The sequence below is a fragment of the Patella vulgata genome, chromosome 5, assembly GCF_932274485.2.
Source record: "Patella vulgata chromosome 5, xgPatVulg1.2, whole genome shotgun sequence".
In the NCBI taxonomy this organism is placed as follows: Eukaryota; Metazoa; Mollusca; class Gastropoda; family Patellidae; genus Patella; species Patella vulgata.
This window is the reverse complement of record NC_065883.2, coordinates 14,550,559-14,575,282: the sequence shown is the minus strand read 5'-3', so window position 1 is coordinate 14,575,282 and position 24,724 is coordinate 14,550,559. Positions and strand designations below refer to the sequence as shown.

Here is a 24,724-nt window from a genome sequence, read left to right as displayed (position 1 = left end):
GAATATGGTGGATAACGCCGGAGATGTCTTTGACAAACTACTTCTAATACAAAATATAAAAGGTGCCAGCCACTGGAAGGAGGTAAAGGCTAAGACGATCCAGGATAGCTTGTCAATTCAGCGTCATGTGGTGGTAATCGTTTTGGATTCCAGTAATTTTTATAATATCTATAAAAACAATTGATGCGTTGTAATAACATGTTGCCTTCCTGGGCACAAAATGAGGCAGGTTGCGCTTACTGTTGGCTGTGTGTGCAGAGCTTTATGGTACACTGTACTATATTACCTGTTCATAGGGTACCTGGTAAGCCCATTTTAAAATTCATGATATTGGAAAGGAAGGGGTTTAACATATTATTTAGGCCATTTTCAGGCTAATGTATATATTTCAACTGTCAAATGTATACACGAGTGGACCTCACGTTTTTAAATTATGTGAACAGATACAATTTCTTTGTCAGCTATAACGCCGCATCCCATCTCTATGCGCCGTATTTCGTAGAAATGAATTGGGGTCATCTGGTTAATTTAGTTTCGTTCAATTTTAATCTCCAAGAAAGGAGAAAATTAAATATACTTTGTTTTCGCAATCCCTTATTCAAGTTTTAGTAATTTATCTTTGTAATGCTCAAAAAGATGTTATAGTCTTTCGATTTCTGTTCGTGCCCGCTGTTTAAACCCACTTATACTAATGCGCTCCTGTGGAGTCTGGAATGATCCCGTTAATGACCCTAAATGTATGTTGTGCCACCATTTGTTCAGTGGATTATCCCATTATTTAAATTATTGTAGATTTAATATTCATAACATACTATATCATCTTAGTTAAACTGACATAAACAATTTTTTTCTTGTCAGTTGAAATCTAACTTGGTGCAATGTCCTTGTGGTGTTTTTGTTTTTTTTCTGGATGAGTTTTTCACTATGACCCAATAAACTTTTGGCGGCAGATCATTTGCCTATAATGCAGCACATACATTGAAATCTCTGCCACTACATTTACGGACTGCTCCATCTTTAAGCATCTTCAAACAAAAACTCAAAACTTACTTGTTTCAGTGTTCATATTTATAACTGTTTCCTGTAAACTTTGTTAGCGCTTTGAGCAAACAATATTGTTTGGAGTTTAGCGCTTTATAAGAACCCTTAATATTATTATTATTATTAATCCCTGTAATTTATAAAACCAAAATCTTACATTGTGGTCGGACAACGGACGCAGGTTACCATATTATAAAAACGAAGAATTAAAATCCTTTATTTCATATATTCAAGATCACAACAAATTCACTGATACTTCCACGTTATAAAACCCTAATCAAAGGTTTCAAAACAAGTTTTTGAGTTATTTTACATGGCTTTACTTCACTCCCAGACTTCTAATCTCGAAAAAGTATTATTTTTACAAATTGTAACAAAAATTACTGTTATTACGTAATACATTGAAAACATATCTGGCATCTTTTATATCACCACGTCACTCATTTTTTTGGCTATTAATGGTTTAACACCCTCTTTTGACAATTGTTCTTCCACCACATCACGCAATTTACGTCTTTGTCTTCGTTTTCCTAATTTACCTCTTCGTCGACGCCGTTTTCCTAATTTACCTTTTCTTCCAAATTTACGTTTTCCTTTTCTTGTTAATTTAAGTGCTGCTCTTTTTAATTTCTGTTCGGGTGTTAATTTACGCCTCCTTCTACGTTTCCCTTTTCTCGGCCGATTTCCCTTCCGACGCCTTCCCTTTCGTCGCCTTCCCCTCCGCCGCCCCTTCTTTAGTCGTTTCATCTGTTTCAACTCGTTGGCTTCCGTCGTCAGAGATACGTTCTGCTTCTTCAATAGGTTTGAAACGGTTTTAGACAAAGGTTCGGTGTTAATTTGGGGAATTGTTTCTAAGCTAGATTGTGGTATTCCTTGTGGTTTCTGAGGTTTTGACAAATCGAGCGGACGTTTTACTTTTTTTGGTGTAGGAAGCTCCTGTTCTTTCCTTTTATAAGTTTCTTTAACAATTGTAGATAATTCTGGGGACTTGCTATCTGTCTCTGGCACTATAATGGGTTTCAGCACAGGGGGTATTTCTGGGGACTTGATCTCTGTCTCTGGCACTATAATGTGTTTCAACGCAGGGGATATTTCTGTGGGCTTGCTCTCTGTCTCTGGCACTATAATGGGTTTCGACACAGGGGATATTAGTGTGGGCTTGCTCTCTGTCTCTGGCACTATAATGGGTTTCGGCACAGGGGATATTTCCAAGGGCTTGCTCTCTGTCTCTGGCACTATAATGGGTTTCAGCACAGGGGAAACATGTTTCAATTTAGCAACTGCTCCCTCTAACTGATGTAATTCGTCCTTGAAATCTACCAATTTGTCTATTAATACTTTGGATTTTAAACCACCTTTACCTTCATTGAACTTCAATGGCAGTTTTAGACCCTCCTGAAAAATATAAACAAATAGAATGAGAACGAATGCATGCTCATCCATAATCTGATATTTATGTTCGAGACGCGAGGAAATGTAACTTTGTGTCGCTATTTCCTCACAGAGGACCGAGATCCCTTTAGTATTAACAGAATCAGATAGCGAATTATTAATTGAAATAAATTACCCGCTTATTATGGAGTGGAGGGGTCAAATCCCATTTACGAGTTCATGTACAGTATTTCAATTCATAATTCGCTTGCCGGCAGATATCTTTAGAAGTATGGGGAAACCAACGGGGTTAGGCAAGCGACTCCATCCCTCATCCCAATCGAATCCATAACCTGCATACATAACAGGACTAATGCCTCTGTAAATATGGGTGACGTATTTAAGAAATTAGAAACTGATATAGTGGATTATAGGTGAGAATTGTAATAAATATACAACAAATAATGAGAAGTGGTATCAGGTGGTTTTTTTTTTTTGGGGGGGGGGGGTGTCATTTTTCACAAATGTTTTTCACAAATGTTATGTAACTTATGTTATTATGTTAGGTAAAAAAGAAGGGGTATTAGAAACCCCAGGGACTTTGTCCGCCATAACTAACATTTTTTTCAAATCAATGCAACTTATTAACAGTCCAATGACCCTATAGCACAAACGTTAACTCTTTTGGCTAATTTAAAGGCTGTATTTAAATTTAATTTAGGTTAATTTTCCTTGAATGAGATCCCTGATTGCCTTGATTTTTATATTTAAGTTACAGCTGAAACTAGATTAGACCCTGTTATATACATTATTATTTAAACATTTATTAACATGACAAGCCCATAATCAACTCCCTGGATCATCGGATGGCAGAGATTTAAATGGATTAGAACGCCCGTGAGATTTAAAATATTTACGATAAATTGGATCTATTTTTGAACTATTATAGCAAGAACGGTCAGCTCTGTATCGAAATCTAACATAATGCATCTTTATAAGATGAGCTTACAAGAGAAAACAACTTAATCATACTTACAACTTTGGAATTTAAGGCAATAAGTTTATTTGCCATTTGTTTAATAGACTCGTCATATCGAAACTGGGCTCTCTGTATTTTCGAGTTTCCTTCCTGTGCGTCTCTAACTCTGGTTGCTATCTGATTCACTGCTTGTTGATATTGCTCCACTTTATCTAAAAGATGTGCTTCTTTATTCTCCATAGCTTTCAATGCTACTAAAACTCTTTTGTGCATCTGAGCCACTTCAACAACGCTTGGTTTCTGCCTCTGAAAAGGGTTTTCAGTATTTCAAAAAACAATTTTGACTATAATACTAATAGTACTTGAATGGATTGGAATAGACTTTAACGTCTTGTCACCACGATCGATCATTTTAAGAGGGTGGAATTTTGACCGGGCACCGGCTTTTCTGCCTACTCTTCTTCGAATTCCAGATATCAAGGTGTCAAGAGGTCCTTTACGTGCACGCCAGTGTATACATGGTCATAAAGTACAGAAGAAAAAAAAAGTACCAAAGAAAGATTAAGTACTAAAAAAAGATAAAGTACAAAAACATATAAATAAGTATAAAATAAAAGAAAAATAAAGTACCAAAAAAAAAAAGAAGATAAATCAGTGCCGAGAATTGTTGTGCCTGACAAAACACCTGTGACACACGACTTATTTCGAGGTTTGCAGTAAAAACATGGTATTACCTCTGCTTCTTGTATAGAATTTGTCATTGCTTGTAGTTGTTTACTGGCTCTAGCTACAATACCAAGTTGATTCTTCATATCTTGACTAGAGAGTTGTACATTAGCTAGATCTCTAACTAGATTAGTCATATCCATCTTCTCTCCTTTATTATCCTGTTGTAGTTGATGTAGAGCACTAGATAATAGACTAACATCACTCTTCATCTTCAATAAACCTTGAGATCTCTCCATATTTAACGACGACTGAAAAACAAACATAGAACTCGTGGTGTACCCATCAAAGTCGACACTGTTAGTTTTCGCTCTAAAATCAGGATCAACAAATCCAGCTGAGCAAGTTTTAGAACCCTGTCCTGTATCACATTTATAAACTTAAAAACGTTATCTTAGCAGTGAAATAATTTAAAACGAGAATGGAATAGACTCTTGAACAGACCCCAAAATGTTTGGAATGACCCCAGACTGATTAGCATCGTCCATGTCATTGATTGTAATGAACTAAAATGTGGGTATTAAAACCGGATATTTTATACATTCTAGAACTTGTGGCATACTTCCACCCAAGATACCTTTGGTACTATCAAGCTAGGTGATATCAAGATACTAGTAGACGGTCACAATAAATGCTTTCTGTAACGTGTTAGCTAAAGGCTGAGAGCGGGGTCAAGGCGCTACTTTAGTAAACATAACGGTCGTTTGTACTGATGTGTTAGTTTGTGTAAACTGGTACCACGAAAGGGTCTTTCACTCAATAACTACATTCCTAGCCTACCTGTGGATTAAGAAGTTTATTAACATCAATTCTCATTTCTTTCATTGCCGTCGTGATACTTTTAACAGCTTCCGCTAGTTCCTTCTCATCTTCTATCTTTGTGGTCATCTTCTGTGAGAAGGTGTCCACAGTCTTCTCAAACCCTGATAAATATTCTCCCAGTTTCTCTACTTTATGAGCGATCGCTTGTAAAGCTTTAGCCAGGGTCTTCTGGTTCTTCTCAACACCAGCAACTTCCGGTTTCAACTGCAATAGTACGTGGCCAATTAATAATGGACAATATGTACAATGTGGCAATGGTCAAATCAAACTGCATGCATCTATGACTTTCAGTATTCTCACCTTATTAGCATATTTCAGCATATATCAGCATGGTACCATGTGCCAAAGAATGCTTAAGATACATTATGTAAGATTTGGATAAAGGGCTAGCCATTCTTGCTATAATAGTTCGAAAATAGACCATGTAAAATGAATAATTTGAAAATTTCATTCAAATTACTCTATTGCGAGGGAAGTAGTAACAGGTAGTGAGAAGTAGTCATCGTAGTCGTAGTAGTAGTAGTAGTAGTACCTCAGTACTATAAGACACATGTGGTATTCTAAAATATAGTTGGCTTACCGAAAGTTCTTCTTCTTTACGAGTAATAATATCTTTACGTAGTTTCTCTATCTGCATGTCTGTTTTATGACTATTTCTACCCATTTCTAGTAGTTCATTCTTTATATCGCTATCCATATTTTTGATATTTCCCAACTCACTGCCAAGATTCGTTGTCTTACGGTTAATCTGTAAGAAACAAAATATTACTCGTCAAGAAGGAATTTATGAAAACTTGATCACATCGACTGTTAAAATCAATATGCCATTCCATATAAAACGTTTAAAAGAGAGTTCTCCAATACGGGAAGGCCTGGTCATGGCGAATTAGTTTGTAGTTCAGTATTTAGGATAGGTATAAGGCAGGGGCAACAGGAAAAAGGTCCAATAAAATATTTCGCTACTTACATGAACAAGCGGTTGCCAGACAAGACACGCGAACATTTTACAAGCGATGGACAGAGAAGTTACGGTCCGGTATGGGCTAATATCAAAAGGAATCGAGATCTTTGGGATGTAAACATATATTTTAAGTTCCATTAAAATCGGATAAAAATTGTGACCTGTAGTGGGTACAAAACCTTGGTATTACGTACATACTTACACTATTTGCGTACGGAGAGCAGCCATTTTATCGAGCAGTTTCGGTCCGATTTTCATGAAATTAAAACTCTCTCGTCATCATGGTGTAACCGTGATATATTTTAACAGTTTTAAAAAGCGGATAAAAATTGCGAGATCTAGAGGGTACACAAGCTAAAAACGTAATTTTACGTACAATCGGGGGCCATAATCCAGAAAGTTACGGTCCAATATGCGCGAATATCGAAAGGAACCGAGATCTTTCGAATATAAAAATACCTTTTAAGTTATAAACATACGTTTTAAGTTTCATCAATATCGGATAAAAATTGTGACCTCTTTGAGTGTTAACAAGCTAAAAACGTGATTTTTCCTACAATTGAATCTTGGGCCATAATCCATGAAGTTACGGTCCGATACATGCCAATAGCGAAAGAAACGGAGATCTTTGGGATATAAACCTATATTTCAAGTTTCGTCCAAATCGGACGGACAGGGGCGACGACAAAATACGCCCACGTGGAAATGTGGGCATATCAAAACCAAAGGCCATGAAATTGGTACTAGAAGTAGAAGATACGAGGATTAATAAAACAAAACACAAACGCTAGATAAGCCCTGAACCTCGATGTATCAGCGGATATGTAAATCAAATACATTTCTATTCTGCGGAATAAAGATGAGCGCGTTACGTTATGTTTGGCCAATATAAATAATTTGTGGACGTCACCAATGACATGTTAAACTCTAATCTTATTCTGACTGTTCCTCAACATGACACTTACTTGAACAACATTACCATACATATCATTTTCAGCTTTTCTTAAAGCTTCTATTTCTGTACTAAACGTTCTCTGTGTATCTTTTATGTTCCTTAACTCCGATTTAACACGACTGGACTGTAAGGCGACTTCACGTAGTTTTGTTGCCAGAAGTTTTTGTGCTCGGTTACTATTAGTTCGGTCATCATGTAATCTTTTCATCTCGTGTTGTTTTTCTTTCTCTTCAAACTTTAGTTGTTGTGTTATTTCACCCAGGTTCGCTTTCAAAGTCTAAAAAATATAAAGTAGTATATGTAATGTATATATATATATATATATATAAAATATTCAATAAAAATAATATATAAAGTGTACAGTTGAATATGCTGGCCAAGAAATTAATAATGACACCAAAGTAACAGGCTTTTGAAATCAAGCCCAGTCACACGCTTAGAGTACTGAACTAATAACTGATATTTTGAACATTTTGCCGGATATGTATTAAAATTATCAATAAACACATTGATAAAAGACATTACTATGCCAAATAAAATGAAAACACCAGAGAAATTGTGCCTGGCAAAGCTTTAATTTGTGTCTGACGATATTCGTGTCCCGTGCATTATTTCCAGGCTTATTTATATACAAATTACACATGAATTATAGTTCAATTAAATCATATTAATATATATACGCAGCACCAAAAGAATGGATCAGATTGCCTCTGGAAGTCCAAAATAGTCCAAACTTGGCTATATTTAAACTTTTTGAACTATAATTTAAATGCTTCACTTTCCATTTGTGTATTGTAACTTGACTATTCCTTTGTATTCTTTTGTTTATTTGTATAAACATGTATGTTTTTTATAATCATATTTACATTGTAAAGCGTCACATTGCAGTCATACATTCTATTACTGAATGTTTAGCGCTATAGAAAACGAGTATTATTTATTAGTTTATTCATTTTATAAAACATCAAACTGTATAATAATTAATTAAATAAAAAATAATAATGTACTCATACATGAAATATATGGCAGTCATGAGTTATGAAACGTGAACGAGACGAAAAGTACAGACATTACAAACCATAACATAACTATGAAATCAAGTGAATTAATGTCTGGCTTTATTAAATGTAAAAATAAAGATGAAGGAAGAGAAGACCTCAATGTCGGTAACTGTGGCTCAACAATATATAAAAGCAATAATCCAACCTTTATCTTGTTATATTCCTTTTCAAGTTTTGATATACTCTCCACTAATTTCTCCAGTCGTAATTTTTGTTTTTCATATGCTTCCTTCGTAACGGTCACAATCTTTCTCATTTCTCTGTTAACCTTATCTAAAAAAAAAACCCCAAAAAACAACGAGAATTTCAAGTCAAAAACAAATTTCAAGTCAAAGAATAAAAAAAAAAGAGAATTCAAGAAAAAGAGAAGGGAAACCCAGACTGCAAAGTAGCGAGAAACTTTTTCGGCCAACATATCTATATTTGCTACATAATCATATATTTGCGGTCCTATTTTTTTTTTTTTTAATACACAATATTTTTTTATGCAATGACCGGCCCTATAATGATTTTCTGTGGAGGAGGTATTCTTAATCCATTCTTATTTTTTTTCAAAACAAAGGGTTTCAGTGGTTAAGCGTTTCCCGTGTGCTTACCTGGTTATTCGCGATCATTTTGGGTTTACAAGAATGAATATGTTTGCCTTTAACTTCATTTGAAATTTACATTTTTATAATTGACCATATTTTGTGGTCGTTTTGTAACTTACCTCTCGAGTTATAGTTTTGGTCTGAAGTTCCCGAAATTGTTTCATCTTGAAAATATTCTTTAAGGTTAGGGTGATCTATAGCTGACATTAAACAGATTTTAGTACTGTTAATAAATTTAAAATATCGACATTTTATAGTTGTTTCATCTATACAAGATTTAGCACATTCTTCTAATGTTCCACCTTCTTTCTTTATCACATCACTAACTTTTGCTGAAAATAAACCTCCAAAACATAAATACAAAGTTAAAACTAAAACTGCGATGCAGTAATGACGGGTTTCACCGGTGCCACGTTACCCTAAACATATGTCACTTCCGGTACCAATGAAACCATTAAACAGGTTTCCACCTCATCATTGCACACATCAAATAAAATGGACGCCGAATCAACCAAATCCAGCAATATCAATTCATTTTATATATTTGTTACATGTAAGTGTACAGTACTTCCGGTGATAATGAAAATATTCAATTAGTTTTATGAAATCAGAAATGGCATAAGGCATCACATGGTGAAAATTTTATGTAAATCGAATAATAATTGCCACTTTTATAGACCAAAAACCTTAAAAAGTGACTTGTAGAAAACCGTCAATTCCTCTGCAACCATACAAGTTAGAAACCATTTTCTGGAATCTGTATGATCGTATGGGTTTATTCTATTTGTTGATTGGAATCAAATATCATAATTTTAAAAACATAACAACTCAGACTCATTTGAATAAAATATCTGTTTTGAAAGCTAAAAATACAGTTTTTGCCAAAATGACGTTACTTCCGGTGATAATGAAAATCTTAAATTACTTGTATGAAATCGTAAATGGCATTAGGTATCACATAGTGAAAATTTCATGAAAATCGAATAATAATTGACACTTTTATGGACAAAAAACCTTGAAAAGTGACCTTTTGAAAATTACCTATTTCTCTACAACTAAACAAGTTAGAAACCATTTTGTGATACCTATATGATCGTATGGGTTCATTCTATTAGTTGATTAGAATCAAATATCAAAATATTAAACAAACAACAAATACGACTCATTTCAATAAATTATTTGTTTCTAAGGCTATAAATACAGTTTTTACCCAAATTTCGTCATTTCCGGTGACATGGAAAATGTTAAATTGAGTTGAACTAGTCACAATTGACATTATGCATCAAATGGTGTCACTTTTATGAAAATCCAATAATAATTGACTCTTTTACAGACACAATAGCGTAAAGAGTGACTCATGCAAAATTGACCATTTCTCGGCAACTGCTCATATTACAAACTAATTTTGAGATAGATTCTCTTCGTATGGATTAATGCTACAAGTTTATGAAAGTTGCGAAGAAATATTTTAAAATATGAAAAGCCTGAATGGGTTGTAAATAGCTCATTTTTTCACCTTTTTTCACCATTAAATCAAAATGACCCGAAAACGAAATCATACCAGATTTGAAAAAAATAATATTTGCTTTCAAAAAGTGGTACCGAACTGTCAAAATTGTAGTTTTTGCTAAATTTACGTCACTTCCGTTGCCGAAAGGTAACTTTACCGGTAACAAAAAAAATGACATTTTGGATTACGGAGCATATGAACTTTGTTTTATACAAATCGAGCAATAAATAATTAATCCAGGACTGAAAAACTGAATTAGCCAATGGGGGTCAAGGAAATTTACGATGAGTCTTTAACCCTGGGTAAAATACCACATTAAAATATTCATGAATAAAAAAGTTTTTTGTAAAAATTTAAATTTTCAAAATTTGGCGCCTAATACCTCCGACGATTCGTGGAAAATCAAAAATCTAAAGAACCGTGGCTATGTGCCTTGTCTCTGGCTATGTCAAAATGTATCCAATGTTAAAATCGGACGATTATTGTTAATATTACGGCAATATTTCAAAAATCGACAAATTCGACGATTTCGGACATTTCGCATTGTCGCAGAACGTTCGAAATAGCTTTAATCTCTAAGTCACACCCACTTTTCCAGTGAAACCGAAGACATCGAATCAATCCGACAAGTAGTTTCTGAGATACAATCAAATTGGAAAAAAATAATAATAATAATAATAAGAATAATAATAAGAATAATTTTATCAAAAACAATAGTGTTTCACACAAGCTACGCAGTGTGAAACCCTAATTACAATTGTAATTACTGGTCTAGCTACTTAAAGTCACCACCCGATTTCAAGAGTGTCTCAGCAATAAAAGTCTGTGTATCGTACGTATGAAATTTAAGCGCCAAAATATAGAGGAATGGTATCAGCTCAAAATATAGAGTCGTTCGGGCGTGAACGTCAAAACTGCTTATCCGGACACATAACCCTTTTAAGATTTCGTTGGACGACCTGATAATCTATTGTCGTTCCTTTAGAGGTCTATACAGTGCATAACCCGCGTGCTGTACTTGATAACGAAGGTAAATTTCACCTACACGTTATTTTTATAAAATAAAAGTCTGCTTCTATCCAGACACCGTATAGTTAAGGTTGGGACACAGGTCTCCATTTTCAGACGAAGACTGGCGGGTTTAAGTTGTTTGAAAACGTATCACGTATATTGCCAATATTGGGTGAATTGCTCGGTCCTAAGGTAGAGGATTTTAACGGTTTTTAGCACAAAATTAAGTAGTTTTATTCTTCAAAATATAATCGAAATTGACCCTTTAACAAAATATTACTTAGATCTTACTAGAACACTGTACTTGAAAACTAAAGAAACTGTTATATTACCATGTACTGGACCATATTATACTATAGGCTAGCATATGTTAGCAGCCTGACTGTGTAATGTTTCCCGAATTTATTCATAAATAATATTGACATAGTAGGCTTCTAGACCAACCGGTGCTACTTTTGACTGGCATGACACCGGTGGAGTGGTGGGAGAACAGGCTGGACTAACTACACTTTCATGTCATAATCCGTATAATTTCTATTCTATAGGCCTAACTGATTGGAGGCCCATTCCACGACCACTGTCGGGCCGGCACGATGATTATCAATTGTCATTGTCAATCAAAGCCACATAGAATATAATTGTTATCCCAAGTTTTAACAGATTGGAGAATATATGTTTTGTACAGAACAATTCCAGGCCCGACACGCTTACCTTCAGCTACAGATACAATTTGTACAAAACATCCATAAAACATACAGGTCAGAGGAGTTAAACTTGATTTTAAAGGCAAAGGAACAGTCTTGAAAGTGGGCTTATAATATAAATCCGGATCAACATTGTGTATTACTTAGTTTTATTATGCAATAAATAAATATAAATAGAGCTAGATCTAGATTTGAATTATTAATTTTCGTTTTACATGATGTCAATAAATTCAGATCTTAAACTTTGCTCGGCTGCTGGAGAATGATGTCGCTGGAGGACGAAAACTCGGGTCTATTTGTTCCGACTTTCCGGTAAAACATTTCCGGTCTAGAACTCGAAAAAATATGTCTTACTTTTCCGATAATTCGGATTTTTCTTAGGTAGATCACTAGATCTAGTGTTATGTAATTATGTATGTCTTAAAACCCGATTCAAGTCAACAACAAAAACGACGTCACGTCGATGTTGATGTCTTTGTTGCCTACCGTGACTTTGTAATATTAATCCTGACAATACAACTATCCAGAAAGTACATCCTTTCAGAAATGTTGCTGGTTCCATTTTTACCAATATCTTCTCTTAAACGATTTCTTTTATTTGGTACAATGGACTCAAAACTATCAATCCCATGATAATAATAGAATCCATCTTCAAATTCGACGATAAGACGTCATCTTTGTTACGTCATTCAGATATGACGTCACGCGAGATTATATTGACGTCAACAACGCTGCATAATTTCTCCCGTATTCCGTATTAAAAAGTGCATGGAATCCGAACCGCACATAATAACCAACAAGAAATCCAGAACATAAATAGTAACAAATGCGGATAATGCAAGAACGCGACCAATTATGAAGACGGGCAATTTACGCCATGCAGTGTGCAATATGAGGTAAATTTTGCCCGGACAGCGGCGTTTACGAATACTCTTCGTCGAATTTCAACCCATAATTTAGGAATCAATTCTCTGCACGCCAACGTGTACACGAGCCCTCCATTGTTTGTTCCATCCGAACAACTAGACGCTGTTCATAGTCAAGTCCTCTAATCTGAACCACTGACAAAAGTAAACCACGTTGGAACATTTAGATTTTTATTAAGGAACATGGAGTATGACACGGGCTTGGTAGATTTGCCCTCCTATCTATAGGCCTACAGGCTTTTCGTCCATCAACTAGTCAATTTTACTAAATGCTTACCTAATACCTTCGTTCTAGCTTCTAACGACCTGTGGGGATTTTTCATCACAAAGTCGCATGAAAAGTAACGTGTCTTAAACAGTGTTAATTTAAACAATAAATGTACAAAATAATTATATACAGGCCATGGGATCGAGCTTGACAGCCTTCATTTTTATGCGTTTTGGATTTTATACCCATAGTGCGAATTGCTATAGTGTGACGCCCCATTTTGTCCCGAATTATGCGAAGTCCAGATAAACATGACATTCAAGACCACCAAAGATTAATATTTATTTAGCAAATCAGTGATTTGGGGAGCATTAAGATATGGGCCAATTGGTCGTAAAAGCCGTCGGTTTAATGGGCCCAGTTATTAAACTTGTCTTTAAATGTAACGATGTGGTTAAATCATTTAACCACATCGTTATATTTAACGACAAAGGTTCGTTGTACACCGTTTTAACGCATTTTTGAAAAAAAAAATGAAATGAAATGAAATGGGGTTTAACGTCCTACTCCGACTGGGATAATTAAAGTAGCTAAGTCTCTAACTCAATATCATCCAAAGTCTTACACGTTGAAAATACGAATTATTTGTCAATTCAAATCAACATTGATGTTGTGATCTTACCAGGAAAAGGCAGGCTTCTGATATCCAATATTTAAGACAAAATAAACATTTTACCATTGGTACACGAATCGTGTACCATAGTGCGTTTTAGTGTCATTTGCAACAAGTGACCAGAAAGAACGAGGCTAGACATATTCAACTGGAGAGCCTGCTTAATAGACTGGAATAACCAGACGCTAGAAATTGCTATAGGGTTGAGACATATGCTGTATTTCGCTGGACATAACTGATTTGAAATTAGAGTCAAAAAGGAAACAATTGAATGTAAATCAGTTTATATACAATCAGATTACATTATTATATGCGTTTCTACCCATTTGGGTTAATTTCTAGGTCCTAAATATTAGCGATTTAGCTCCTTTAAGACTGGCATACGCCATACAGTGTGCTATGAGGGAAATTCCAACTCTTATATCGAATTCCAACTATCAAGGGATCTTTTACGTGCATGCCAATGTGTACACGCGACCTCAGTTTTTCGTCCCATCCGAATGACTAGACAGCTGTCCTTGTCAGGCCATCCGTCCTGCATCACTGACAAGGGGGAACCACGCCGGAAAATCTGGATGAACTTTCTCGGCGCTTGAAAAAAAGTCATATATATATATGTAATCTTCTTGACAGTGACCTAAAATGCGCAACTAATAAACAAATAAGTGAAGCAGCAAGTAGCCATTGCCATGCGCATCATCTTTTGTTCGGGGAGCCCGATACAGCCAACGGACTATGCGTACTCTTTTTAGAATCTTATGAAACCATAAGCTGTTGCCACAGTCTGTGAACAATATTCTGAAATTTTAGAACATACATGCCACAATTTGTGAATATAATAAAACTTGAAATATTGTCTTTAAATTTATTTGCTACATATCACATTGTTAGTGTAGTAATTCCAGCTGTCCATTCCATGAAGATGTTAATACCGTACTGGCTAGAACAGGGTGAAAAGCTACATCAGTATAATCTAGTGTAGTTTCTATTGTTTTAAAGGGTTTACCAGTTTTATAACTATAACAATATAATGTTTTATCACAACTTCCAGATATAACAATATCACCATCACTACTTATATCAAATCCTATATTTCTACCCAGCAGCTGAAAAACAAAATATAGTCAATATAAAGCAACTGATGATAAATGTCGGTATATGAACTGAAATAAAATGGGGTTTAACGTCCTACTGTTCTGCTCCGAACATGGCTAATGAAGACGGGTATACGCCATACAGTGTACTATGAGGGAAATTTTGCCCAGACAGCGGCACTACGGTCTACTCTTATATGGATTTCCAACTGTCAAGGGACAGTGTACACGGGACCTCGGTTTTCCGTCCCATTCGAACGACTAGACAGCTGTCCTTGTCAGGCCCTCCACCCTGCATCATTGACAAGGGGGAACCACGCTGGAAAATCTGGATGAACTTTCTTGGCCAATGCAGGGATCGAACACTCGACCTCCAGACTAGCCAGCCAGCCTCTTACCCACTTAGCCAATGTTGGCGTGTGTACATAATCGCCGACATTAACCGTCCGGCCAAGAATAACCTTTTTATGTGAGGTTGGGAAAGTCCGCCATGTTTGCGCCATGCCAACTGAATTGCAACTTGGGATATTGTTACATCACTGTAAATATATATCTAGAGTAGAGATAAGCCATTATAAAAACATCCATATTACCTACCTTATGTCCTTCAAATCGTTTTGATTTATTCATTTTAAATGGCCGGTTTGTAGAGAATATGGCGATATAACCACCCTGTGATTGTGCGAGAAAGGAGTTGGCATCTTGTGGGTGTAACTTTAGTCGGTTACATGTATACCGTTCCTGAAAATCAGTTTAAAAACAATGTATGAAACTACGGTTAACAGGACAGGGGATAATTCTATTTAATAAAAATAGTGTTTATTACTGATTGAAATTATGACTGTGGTTCGCTAATATTTGTTATGGAATATTTTTGCTACAACAGAAAAGTTGGCTAAAAAAACGCGCTTTGCAAATTTAAACACATGGGTTATCTCCCCTTTTCCTAAATCATTTATCATTGGGACATTACACTTGTGACTTGTCTCTCAGTGGGCACATTAGACTTGTCTATCACGATAACTCTTAAAACAGTCAGTGCACATAATGTAATCAGATAATTCAAGTATTTTGCTAATTCCATGTTTTCATTTTTATAGTGTATTATCTTCATAATTTAGGAACAGTGAGTGAAAGTAAGTGTTAATCAGTTATCAAGATTAAGAAACAAATTATTACTTTTCATTACTCAACTCTCTGTTCCAAGTAGCAATTATCCCCATACTAAACCTTACCATTCAGTGATTCAAGCTTATTCCTTACAATATTCCCAACACACACTGATCCTTTATTTCTTATGACTTGCAGTGTGGCCACTGTGTGGGTTATACTTATTTGGTGTTAAATTAAATTTAAAGCGCAACCTTTTTCAGCTGACCTTTTCCTCATCCGATTAAATCTGGCTGAAGTGTGGATTGATCGAAACCTCTTACATTTTACAAACTTGGTCAAATTAGGTAATCATATGGAAAGGCAACTCTAATAGAGGCAAATTTTAGCTTAACATACACATCAAAATATTCTAAAGTTTTAGCTGCAGTAATATTTGATTAAAAGAGAGAGAGAGAAATGGGGTTTAATGTCCACTCGACACAAACTAGGTCATTTCAGGACTAACACATGGTTCAATTTTATTTCAATAATTCGCTTGCGCATAGTGGTTTTTAATGGTTAGAGGACACCGGAGGATCAGGTGAAAACCCATGAGGTTGGACAGACGATGCTACTCCTGGTCATGTACACCTGGGGAATCGAAAACCACGCCAGCTGACTCAATGACAGACCTTATGATGCAAGCGCACACGCTAACCATTCGACCTGCCAACCCCCATTAATATTTGATCAAAATTGGAAATAAAAAACACAAAACAATTAATATGAAAATAAAATCACTGGTTTGTACATATATACATGTAGCGCGATGTTTCGATAAGTATTCTCTTTTATCGTTATCAAGCATTATGATCTTTTATGCTTGATAACGATAAGAGAATACTTATCGAAATTCATGCTACATGTATATATGTATGTAAACAAATCAGTGATTGATTTCCATAAAAAATATGTTGTATTTTTTATTGTGGTCAATCCCTAAATGCCATTCAAGGATTATATTGAAGAAGCTAAATCGCTATTCTTTGGCACCTAGAAATGAACACAAATGGGTCACGACACATATACTGTAATATGAACGTATAAAAACTCATTTCCATTCAATCGTTTCTGTTTTTAACGGTAATTTCTAATCAGTTGTATTCTTTGGAATACACGAAGAGTCTAAATTGAATGGCAGTCGTTGGCGTCTGGTTATTCCAGTTAACACCGATAGTATTCTCCTACATGGGATACATTTAGCCTCGTTCATCGAGTCGATTCATACAACTGACGCTGAAAAGCATTCTGGCACGAGATTCGTGTACCAATTTTAACATTTTCAGTTTGTCTTAAATAGTGGATATTAGAAGCCCAACTTTTCACGGTAAGATAACAACATCAATGTTGATTTAAATTGACCAATAAGTCATGTTTGCAATATTGAAGACTGTGGATGATACTGTCTGAGTTAAAGACTTGGCTCCTTTAATTTAGTTAATGACGAAGATTTACCTCATATATCTGATTAGAGAGTATACTAGTAGTTTTAAAATCCCATGCCATTATATTTTTATCGGAAGAATTCTGGGTTACAACATCACTACATGAGAATACAGTTTCTCCATTATGACTGAACAATAAATCTTGGATCTGGTAAAAAAAAGAAGATACATGTAATTTAACATTCATTTTATCGCAATGAAAACTATAATATATAAACTAATTACTGGTTTATGGTCTTCGAAATATTGCATGTTTAAAACCAGTAATTATCATTCAATATATACATTTCAATGTGTTACTCTTTATTATATTCCTGTCTTCATTAGCACAGTAGGATGTTAAACCCCATTTCATTTCATTTTTCATTTCTTTATTATATTAAATAAAAACTTCAGTTTATGACGATGTTTTAATAATTCTGATAATGACAAAATTTCCAAATACATATACATATAAATGAACATGTATCACTTTTAAAGGATAGAGTTAGTCGTGTTTATACCCTATCAAATTGACAATAGTTGGTTCCACCACTGACCTCACGAATCAATGCAAGTTTTAATTTAGCATTTGAACAGAGTTGTCTAGAAAGTCAATTTCAATAGCTGTCCCATCTATTGTTAATGGCAGTGGTTTTATCTTGGAGGTAACTTTATAAGGGCAAGGTGATAATCTTACTAGAGCAAAAATTCTATTTTAGATGATAATGGTGTTTCTACTCAGAGGGTAATGTTGCCAGGGCAGTGATTCTACTCAGTGTGATAATGTTGCTAGGGCAGTGATTCTATTCAGTGTGATAATGTTGCTCGGGCAGTGATTCTATTCAGTGTGATAATATTGCCAGTGATTCTATTCAGTGTGATAATGTTGCCAGTGATTCTATTCAGTGTGATAATGTTGCCAGTGATTCTATTCAGTGTGATAATGTTGCCAGTGATTCTATTCAGTGTGATAATGTTGCCAGTGATTCTATTCAGTGTGATAATGTTGCCAGTGATTCTATTCAGTGTGATAATGTTGCCAGTGAATCTATTCAGTGTGATAATGTTGCCGGGGCAGTGATTCTACTCAGTGTGATAATGTTGCCAGTGATTCTATTCAGTGTGATAATGTTGCCAGGGCAATGGTTCTACCCCATGTGATAATGTTACCAAATTTTACCCATGGTCGCAGTCTGACCTAGGGTGTCATTCATGCAGGTAATTTATAGTAGGCCTACTGTTACATGTAAATACCTGTCCAAGTTTGTCCTTATAAGTAAACTGTGAGACTGGATTATCAGGTATTCGTAAATCCCATGATAATATTCTATTGGTTGATCCAGTTATAATTAGGTTTGGGTTACATGGATGATATTTACAACAAAATACATAGCCATCATGATCCAGTCTTTTTATAACACTACCTGAAACATACAAATACATTTTCAAAGTTGTACTGGTATAAAATTAAATTTGACATTTTTGTTCGTGTTAGTGCATGTACATGGAATTCACACATATAATGTACTAATCCAATTAAAGTTACAATTTCATATTTTCTAAGAAAGTCAAACCATAATTATTTCTATGTCTTTTGCTTTCTATTTTATCTTTCTCACACTTAATCAGCGGTTGCCAGGCAGGATACGCCCACATTTTCGAGAGATAACAAGCTAAAAAGAAAGTGATTTTTTATACAATCGGGGGCCATAATTCAGGAAGTTACGGTCCGATATGCGCGAATATCGAAAGGAACCGAGATCTTTGGGTTATAAACTTACATTTCAAGTTTCAAAAAAATCGGATAAAAATTGTGACCTCTATAGGGTCCACAACCTTGATATACCATATTTTTACGCTATTTGAGAACGAACGGCAGCCATTTTGTCTGTCAGTTTTGGGCCGATTTTCACGAAATTCGAACTCAGCTGGCCTTAGGGTTTAACGGTGATATAATAAGACGTTTTTTTTAAATCGGATAAAAATTATGACCTTTATAGGGTATAAGCTAAAAACGCGATTTTTTGTACAATCAGGGGCCATAATTCAGGAAGTTACGGTCCGATATGCACGAATATCGAAAGGAACCAAAATCAATTATACATTTCAACTTTAAAATAAATCGGATAAAAATTGTGACCTCTACAGTGTTCACAAGCTAAAAACGTGATTTTTCGTACAATCAGTGGCCATAATCTATGAAGTTACAGTCCGATACATGCCAATATCGAGAGGAACCGAGATCTTAGGGTGATAAACCTATATTTCAAGTTTCATTGAAATCGGATAAAAATTGTGACCTGTAGACTGTTCACAAACAATTGTGGACGGACGGACGGACAGGGACGACGACAATATACGTCCACATTTCCGCAGCGGAAATAATAACACAATTACCTCCCTTGTTTTCCTCTTCCCCACCATGGAATAGCTATCTTCAAATGTTTGAATTTGAAGTTGAAAATGATATTTTTGGCAATTTCTCAACTGGCAATAGTAAATTATAGGATTAATAGGATTATTCTTTAACAAGATAGGACTGTTTATAGATACCATCTATTTTAGGGCTTTATTTTAATACATTTTAAAAATATAACTTAAAAATATGAAATTGTAACTTTAAAGATACATTATGGGAGATTAGATAACCAGTTGGCAGTTCTCACTATATGAAATGAAATGAAGTGGGGTTTAATGTCCTACTGTTCTGCTCGGACTGTTCTAATAATGAGAGAGAGAGAGAAATGGGGTTTAATGTCCACTCGACACAAACTAGGTCATTTTGGGACTAACATATGGTTTAATTTTATTTCAATAATTCGCTTGCGCGTAGGGGCAGTGGGAGGAAACCGGAGGAAACCCACGAGGTTGGACAGGCGACCCTACTCCTTGTCACATACAACCGAGGATTACAAACCACACCAGTTGACTCAATGACAGGCCTTATGATACAGCGTGCACGTGCTAACCATTTGGCCATCCAACCCCCTGAGGCATATTGAATTCCAAGTGCCAAGTGTTCTTTTATGAGCACGCCAATGTGTACACTGTACACAGAACCTCTGCTTTTCTTCCCATCCGATCGACTATACACTGTTCCTTACCAGGCCCTCTATTCTGCATCATTGACATGGGGGAACCACACCGGATACACAAAAAGGACAATATTACCTGTCTGTACACAAGTTAAAACACATGATCTGTCATAGCCACAACTTAATATTTTTTGACCAGACGAATCCCAGGCAGCATCTTTTACAGCTTTATCATGAACAGTCAGAGTTTGAACGCAAGAATCAAAACTTGACCACACATTCCAAACTTGAATAGTCTTATCCATGGATGCAGACAAGGCTAAATGACTATAATTGGCATTGTTCCAACAAATTCTGTTTATGGCTTGATTATGTCCAGCCCATTCTCTCTCAACTTTATGAGGACATTTATATTGGAATGTTTTATTCAATAAAGGAGCAATTTTTCCATGGATGAAAAAAATATTTCTTCGTTCTGGTTTTTCTTTATTATTTGGATTAATCTCTTTGGTATTTGGGGCACTAATCGATACAGTTTTAATAATTTTTCTTTCTGGAATAATGTCAAAATCAGCACTCCTTTTTAAAATATTATTAGACATTGTATTATAAAATGGACTACATTCTTGCACTGGTAAAACCTTACACTCTCTATCAGAAATTTGTCCTAGTAACACATTTTTGTCTTTTTTCTGTGAGGAAGTAACTTTAACATCAGAAACAGTCTTTAGGAAAACTGTAGAGAAAGTATCTTCTTCATCTTTTGAAATAGATTTTGTTGTGGATATCTTCTTGTTGGAATTAGTTTGCGCAGAAGAATCTTTGCTCATCCAAAATGAGCTTTGTGGCAGTTCAATTTCTAATCCGTTCACATAAATGTTTTTAGTATAAGAATAGTCAGTGACAGAAACGCCACTTTCATCATCTTCTTGTAAAGAAAAAAAATCACTGTGTAACTGTGGTTGGTTATCATTCACATTTTTTTCCGAAGGTCCAAGATCATCACCACTGGAATTAGAATCTGAGTCATTCTCATACAACTTCAGCAAATCCATTTTGTTGATTCTTTCAATGATTAAGTTAAACAGATCATTGGCTCTAAATAAATAATAACAAAAATGTATTATTCCTTTGACCAAAAATAAGATAGGTTGCCAGGCAACAAAACATACACCCACAGCAGCTAAATCGTCTGAGAGGTCGACAGGGGTTTGTTCCATATTTATTCTTTTGTAGGTAATTAGGGGCATTTAATAGACAATTTCAAACAGATGACATTATAATTTTCGTCGTTTGAGGGTTCACAAGGTTCTAAAAACTAAAATATGGGCCATAACACTGGAAGTAATCTAAAGAAATTGTTGAAATTCGACAGGCTTTTTCATTTTACTAATTCAAATAATGCATATAAATTCCGTACAGATTGGATGATAACTTTTGTCATTCGAACGTTCACAAGGTTCAACAAATTAAAACAAGGGCCTTAACTCTAGAAGTAATTGACGGAAATTGCTGACATTCAAATAGGCTTCTTCATTTCACTAATTTAAATGATGCATATGAATTTCATACAGATTGGGTGATAACTTTTGTCGGTCGAGCGTTCACAAGATTCAACAAAGTGAAACAAGGGCCATAACTCTAGATGTAACTAACGGAAATTTGCTGAAACTCAATAGGCTTGTTCGTTTTACTAATTTAAACCATACATATAAATTTCAAACAGATCGGATGATAACTTTTGTCGTTAGAGCATTCACAAGGTACAACAAAGTGAAACATGGGCCCCATACATGTAACTCTCGGCATAATTAACGGAAATTGCTGAAATTCCATAGGCATCTTTATTTTACTAATTTAAATGATGCATATAAATTTCATACAGATTGGTTGATAACTTTTGTCGTTAGAGCATTCACAAGATGCAACAAAGTGAAACAAGGGCCATAACTCCAGAAGAAATTAACGGAAATTAAATAGGCTTCTTCATCTCACTAATGCAAACAGCATATATCAATTTCAAAACAGTCAGATGATAAATGTAGTCTGTAGAGTGTTCACAAGAAATTGTGGACGACGGACGGACGGATGGACCAACAGACGAACGGATGGGGGCGACGGCAATATACGACAACATTTCCATGTGGGCGTATAAAAAGGATAACATGACAGATTGCAAAAGAATGATCATTATTTTACTAATAAAAATAAGAGCTAAAAAAGGAGCCTATATATGAAGCTTAGCAAAAAATGAATATTTGTTATGAATCTAATATCAATATAGATGACCCACATTCTGATTAAAAGAAGAAATCTTTTTAATTGTAGAATGGGTCGAAAAAATGATGTGCACGTAAAAGAACCCTGGCAGTTGGAATTTGATATAAGAAGATCAGTTCCTGTGTTCGATCCTGGTGTTCGATCATTGGATTTTTCGGTGTGGTTCCCCCTTGTTAGTGGTGCAGGACGGAGGGTCTGGCAAGGGACAATGTATAGTCATGCGAATGGGACAAGGGAATGAGATCCTGTGTACACATTGGTGGGCACGTAAAAGAACCATTGACAGTTGGAATTCAAAACAAGAGTAGTTCGTAGTACCACTGTCGGGACAAAATTTTCCTCAACATAGCACACGGTATCATGTAGGACGTATGCCTGTCTTCATTAGCAAAGTGAGAGCAGAACAGTAGGATGTTAAACCCCATTTCAAGTGATAAATTAAATAGCCCTAATAATGGGGTTTTGTTGACTGTGGGTTAAATTCCGCGTAACAAGATATGTCAGGACTGTGTGACCATAGATAATACGGTATTATCTATCGTGTGACTAGCGCCAAATTTTATCTGTGACAATACTTATCTACGACTGCAATCGATACACTATTCAAGGCTTTGAGCAAATAAAATTAGGTTCAATTGCAAACTTTTCAACACATATCATCACAGTTTGCATGGAAATCAGCAATTATGTTACAAATAGTGAAGAGTTGAAAACTGAAATCATAATCTTATCTTACCGAACAGTTTTTCTGTTTTCTCGAGATGACACCCCGCGATTCTGGTTCCACGGCCGTTTTAAACTCCACAGAAATTTCATATAGCAGTTGGGTTAAATCAAATCACATAATTATATGGTAAGGTTTCACCTTTATTTCAATGGGAATTGGTTTATTAAGTTAAGCTACGTACAGTAGGGGGGACCACGTGGCTAAGTGGGTAAGGCGCTGGCTCGCTAGCCTGGAGGTCGGGTGTTTGATCCCTGCATTGGCCGAGAAAGTTCATCCAGATTTTCCGGCGTGGTTCCCCCCTGTCAGTGATGCAGGACGGAGGGCCTGACAAGGACAGCTGTCTAGTCCTTCGGATGATACGAAAAACCGAGGTCCCGTGTATACATTGGAATTGCACGTAAAAGATCCCTTGGCAGTTGGAATTCGATATAAGAGTAGGCGATAGTGCCGCTGCCCGGGCAAAATTTCCCTCATAGCACACTGTATGGCATATGCCTGTCTTCATTAGCCCAGGTTAGGAGCAGAACAGTAGGACTTTAAACCCCATTTCATTTCATTTCATTACGTACAGTAGGCCTACAGTTTGGGGTCAGTGTTATTGGAAATTAAGGGAGTTATAGGCCAGTAACTTTTTTGTAGTGAATTGCTCAAAGGAAGGCCTTAGGACGGTTCACTATATACTGTGGCTAGAGTAAGACGGAAGACACCAGTAGTGGAACCATTTCTATGGCACTGTTATGACTGTGACTTCAGTAACTCCAGAGAGTGCGGTTTCATTCTTACCTTCATTATTTCATCACCATTTTCAATTCTACCTCAAAAGCGAAAGTAGACCCTGTTAATTTTAACGTGTGCTATAAATAAAAGTAAACTCTTCTTGCACAAGCACATCTAATACATGTACTAACGATCACTCAGTCCTGTAAAAATAATAATAGTAATGTTGACATTCTACACATGGACGCAGACATCTTGAAATTGACCTAGAAATTAACCAATAGAAATAATTTTGACAAAACGGATGTAGTTATTACGGCCCTATGCCATAACGGCTAAAAACAGGTTTGGTCAAAACGGCCCTACTTTAGTCATAACGGCCATTAGGTTTGGGTATCACGGCCAAAAAGCTTGATCATAATGGCCAAATAATTTGGTCATAATGGCCAAAACATATTGAGCAAATATCGCCCTGTGCCATAACGGTCCAAAACAGGTTGGTCAAAACGGCCCCACCTTAGTCATAACGGTCAAATAAGTTAGTCATAATGGCCAAAAACAATATATTTGAGCAACTTTTACTTATCTTTGATAAAAACAACAACTGATTCATTTGACAAAAATAACAATTCACTCATCAGATAACCATCTGAACGTGGTTTCAACTATCGAGTTAAAATACTCTATGATAATCGCTTTGAAGATGGCTACACAGGATTGGGATTTACTTATATCGGCCCTATGTATAAATGAC

At 35.6% G+C, this 24,724-nt stretch overlaps 2 protein-coding genes across 4 annotated transcripts; both read right to left on the bottom strand.

The window, feature by feature from the left end:
• Window positions 1-1,262: 1,262 nt before the first annotated feature.
• On the bottom strand, window positions 1,263-9,477 carry LOC126820816 (protein Spindly). Its single transcript, XM_050548944.2, has 8 exons — window positions 8,626-9,477; window positions 8,062-8,189; window positions 6,866-7,132; window positions 5,520-5,687; window positions 4,898-5,143; window positions 4,126-4,368; window positions 3,449-3,697; window positions 1,263-2,436 (listed from the first exon to the last, which is right to left on the bottom strand). Exons 1-8 carry the CDS (start codon window positions 8,711-8,713, stop codon window positions 1,465-1,467), a joined length of 2,361 nt encoding a protein of 786 aa, XP_050404901.1. The 5' UTR covers window positions 8,714-9,477; the 3' UTR covers window positions 1,263-1,464.
• A 4,334-nt stretch (window positions 9,478-13,811) lies between these two features.
• Window positions 13,812-24,225, bottom strand: LOC126820822 (WD repeat-containing protein 25). 3 transcript variants are annotated; one of them, XM_050548953.1, is made up of 6 exons: window positions 24,037-24,225; window positions 20,383-21,344; window positions 18,466-18,635; window positions 17,240-17,377; window positions 15,230-15,373; window positions 13,812-14,644 (listed from the first exon to the last, which is right to left on the bottom strand). In XM_050548953.1, exons 2-6 carry the CDS (start codon window positions 21,299-21,301, stop codon window positions 14,426-14,428), a joined length of 1,590 nt encoding a protein of 529 aa, XP_050404910.1. In that variant the 5' UTR covers window positions 21,302-21,344; window positions 24,037-24,225; the 3' UTR covers window positions 13,812-14,425. The 3 variants fall into 3 exon arrangements, 2 of the variants coding, with proteins under 2 accessions (XP_050404910.1, XP_050404912.1); XM_050548955.2 differs by lacking the exons at window positions 20,383-21,344; window positions 24,037-24,225 and having other exon boundaries at window positions 18,466-19,279; XR_008788248.1 differs by lacking the exons at window positions 13,812-14,644; window positions 18,466-18,635 and having other exon boundaries at window positions 15,236-15,373.
• Between the last annotated feature and the right edge of the window lie 499 nt (window positions 24,226-24,724).

Bases quoted from the DNA above. Each gene is read 5' to 3' on its own strand.
- LOC126820816 (XM_050548944.2), bottom strand. From the start codon at position 8,713: ATGTCAGCTATAGATCACCCTAACCTTAAAGAATATTTTCAAGATGAA. The intron at 8,190-8,625 runs GTAAGTTACAAA...TTTTTTTTTTAG, and splicing joins CCAAAACTATAACTCGAGAG to ATAAGGTTAACAGAGAAATG. The intron at 2,437-3,448 runs GTAAGTATGATT...TATATTTTTCAG, and splicing joins TTGCCTTAAATTCCAAAGTT to GAGGGTCTAAAACTGCCATT.
- LOC126820822 (XM_050548953.1), bottom strand. From the start codon at position 21,301: ATGGATTTGCTGAAGTTGTATGAGAATGACTCAGATTCTAATTCCAGT. The intron at 18,636-20,382 runs GTAATATTGTCC...TGTATGTTTCAG, and splicing joins TTTAACTTGTGTACAGACAG to GTAGTGTTATAAAAAGACTG. The intron at 17,378-18,465 runs GTATTTACATGT...TTTTTTTACCAG, and splicing joins ATAAGGACAAACTTGGACAG to ATCCAAGATTTATTGTTCAG.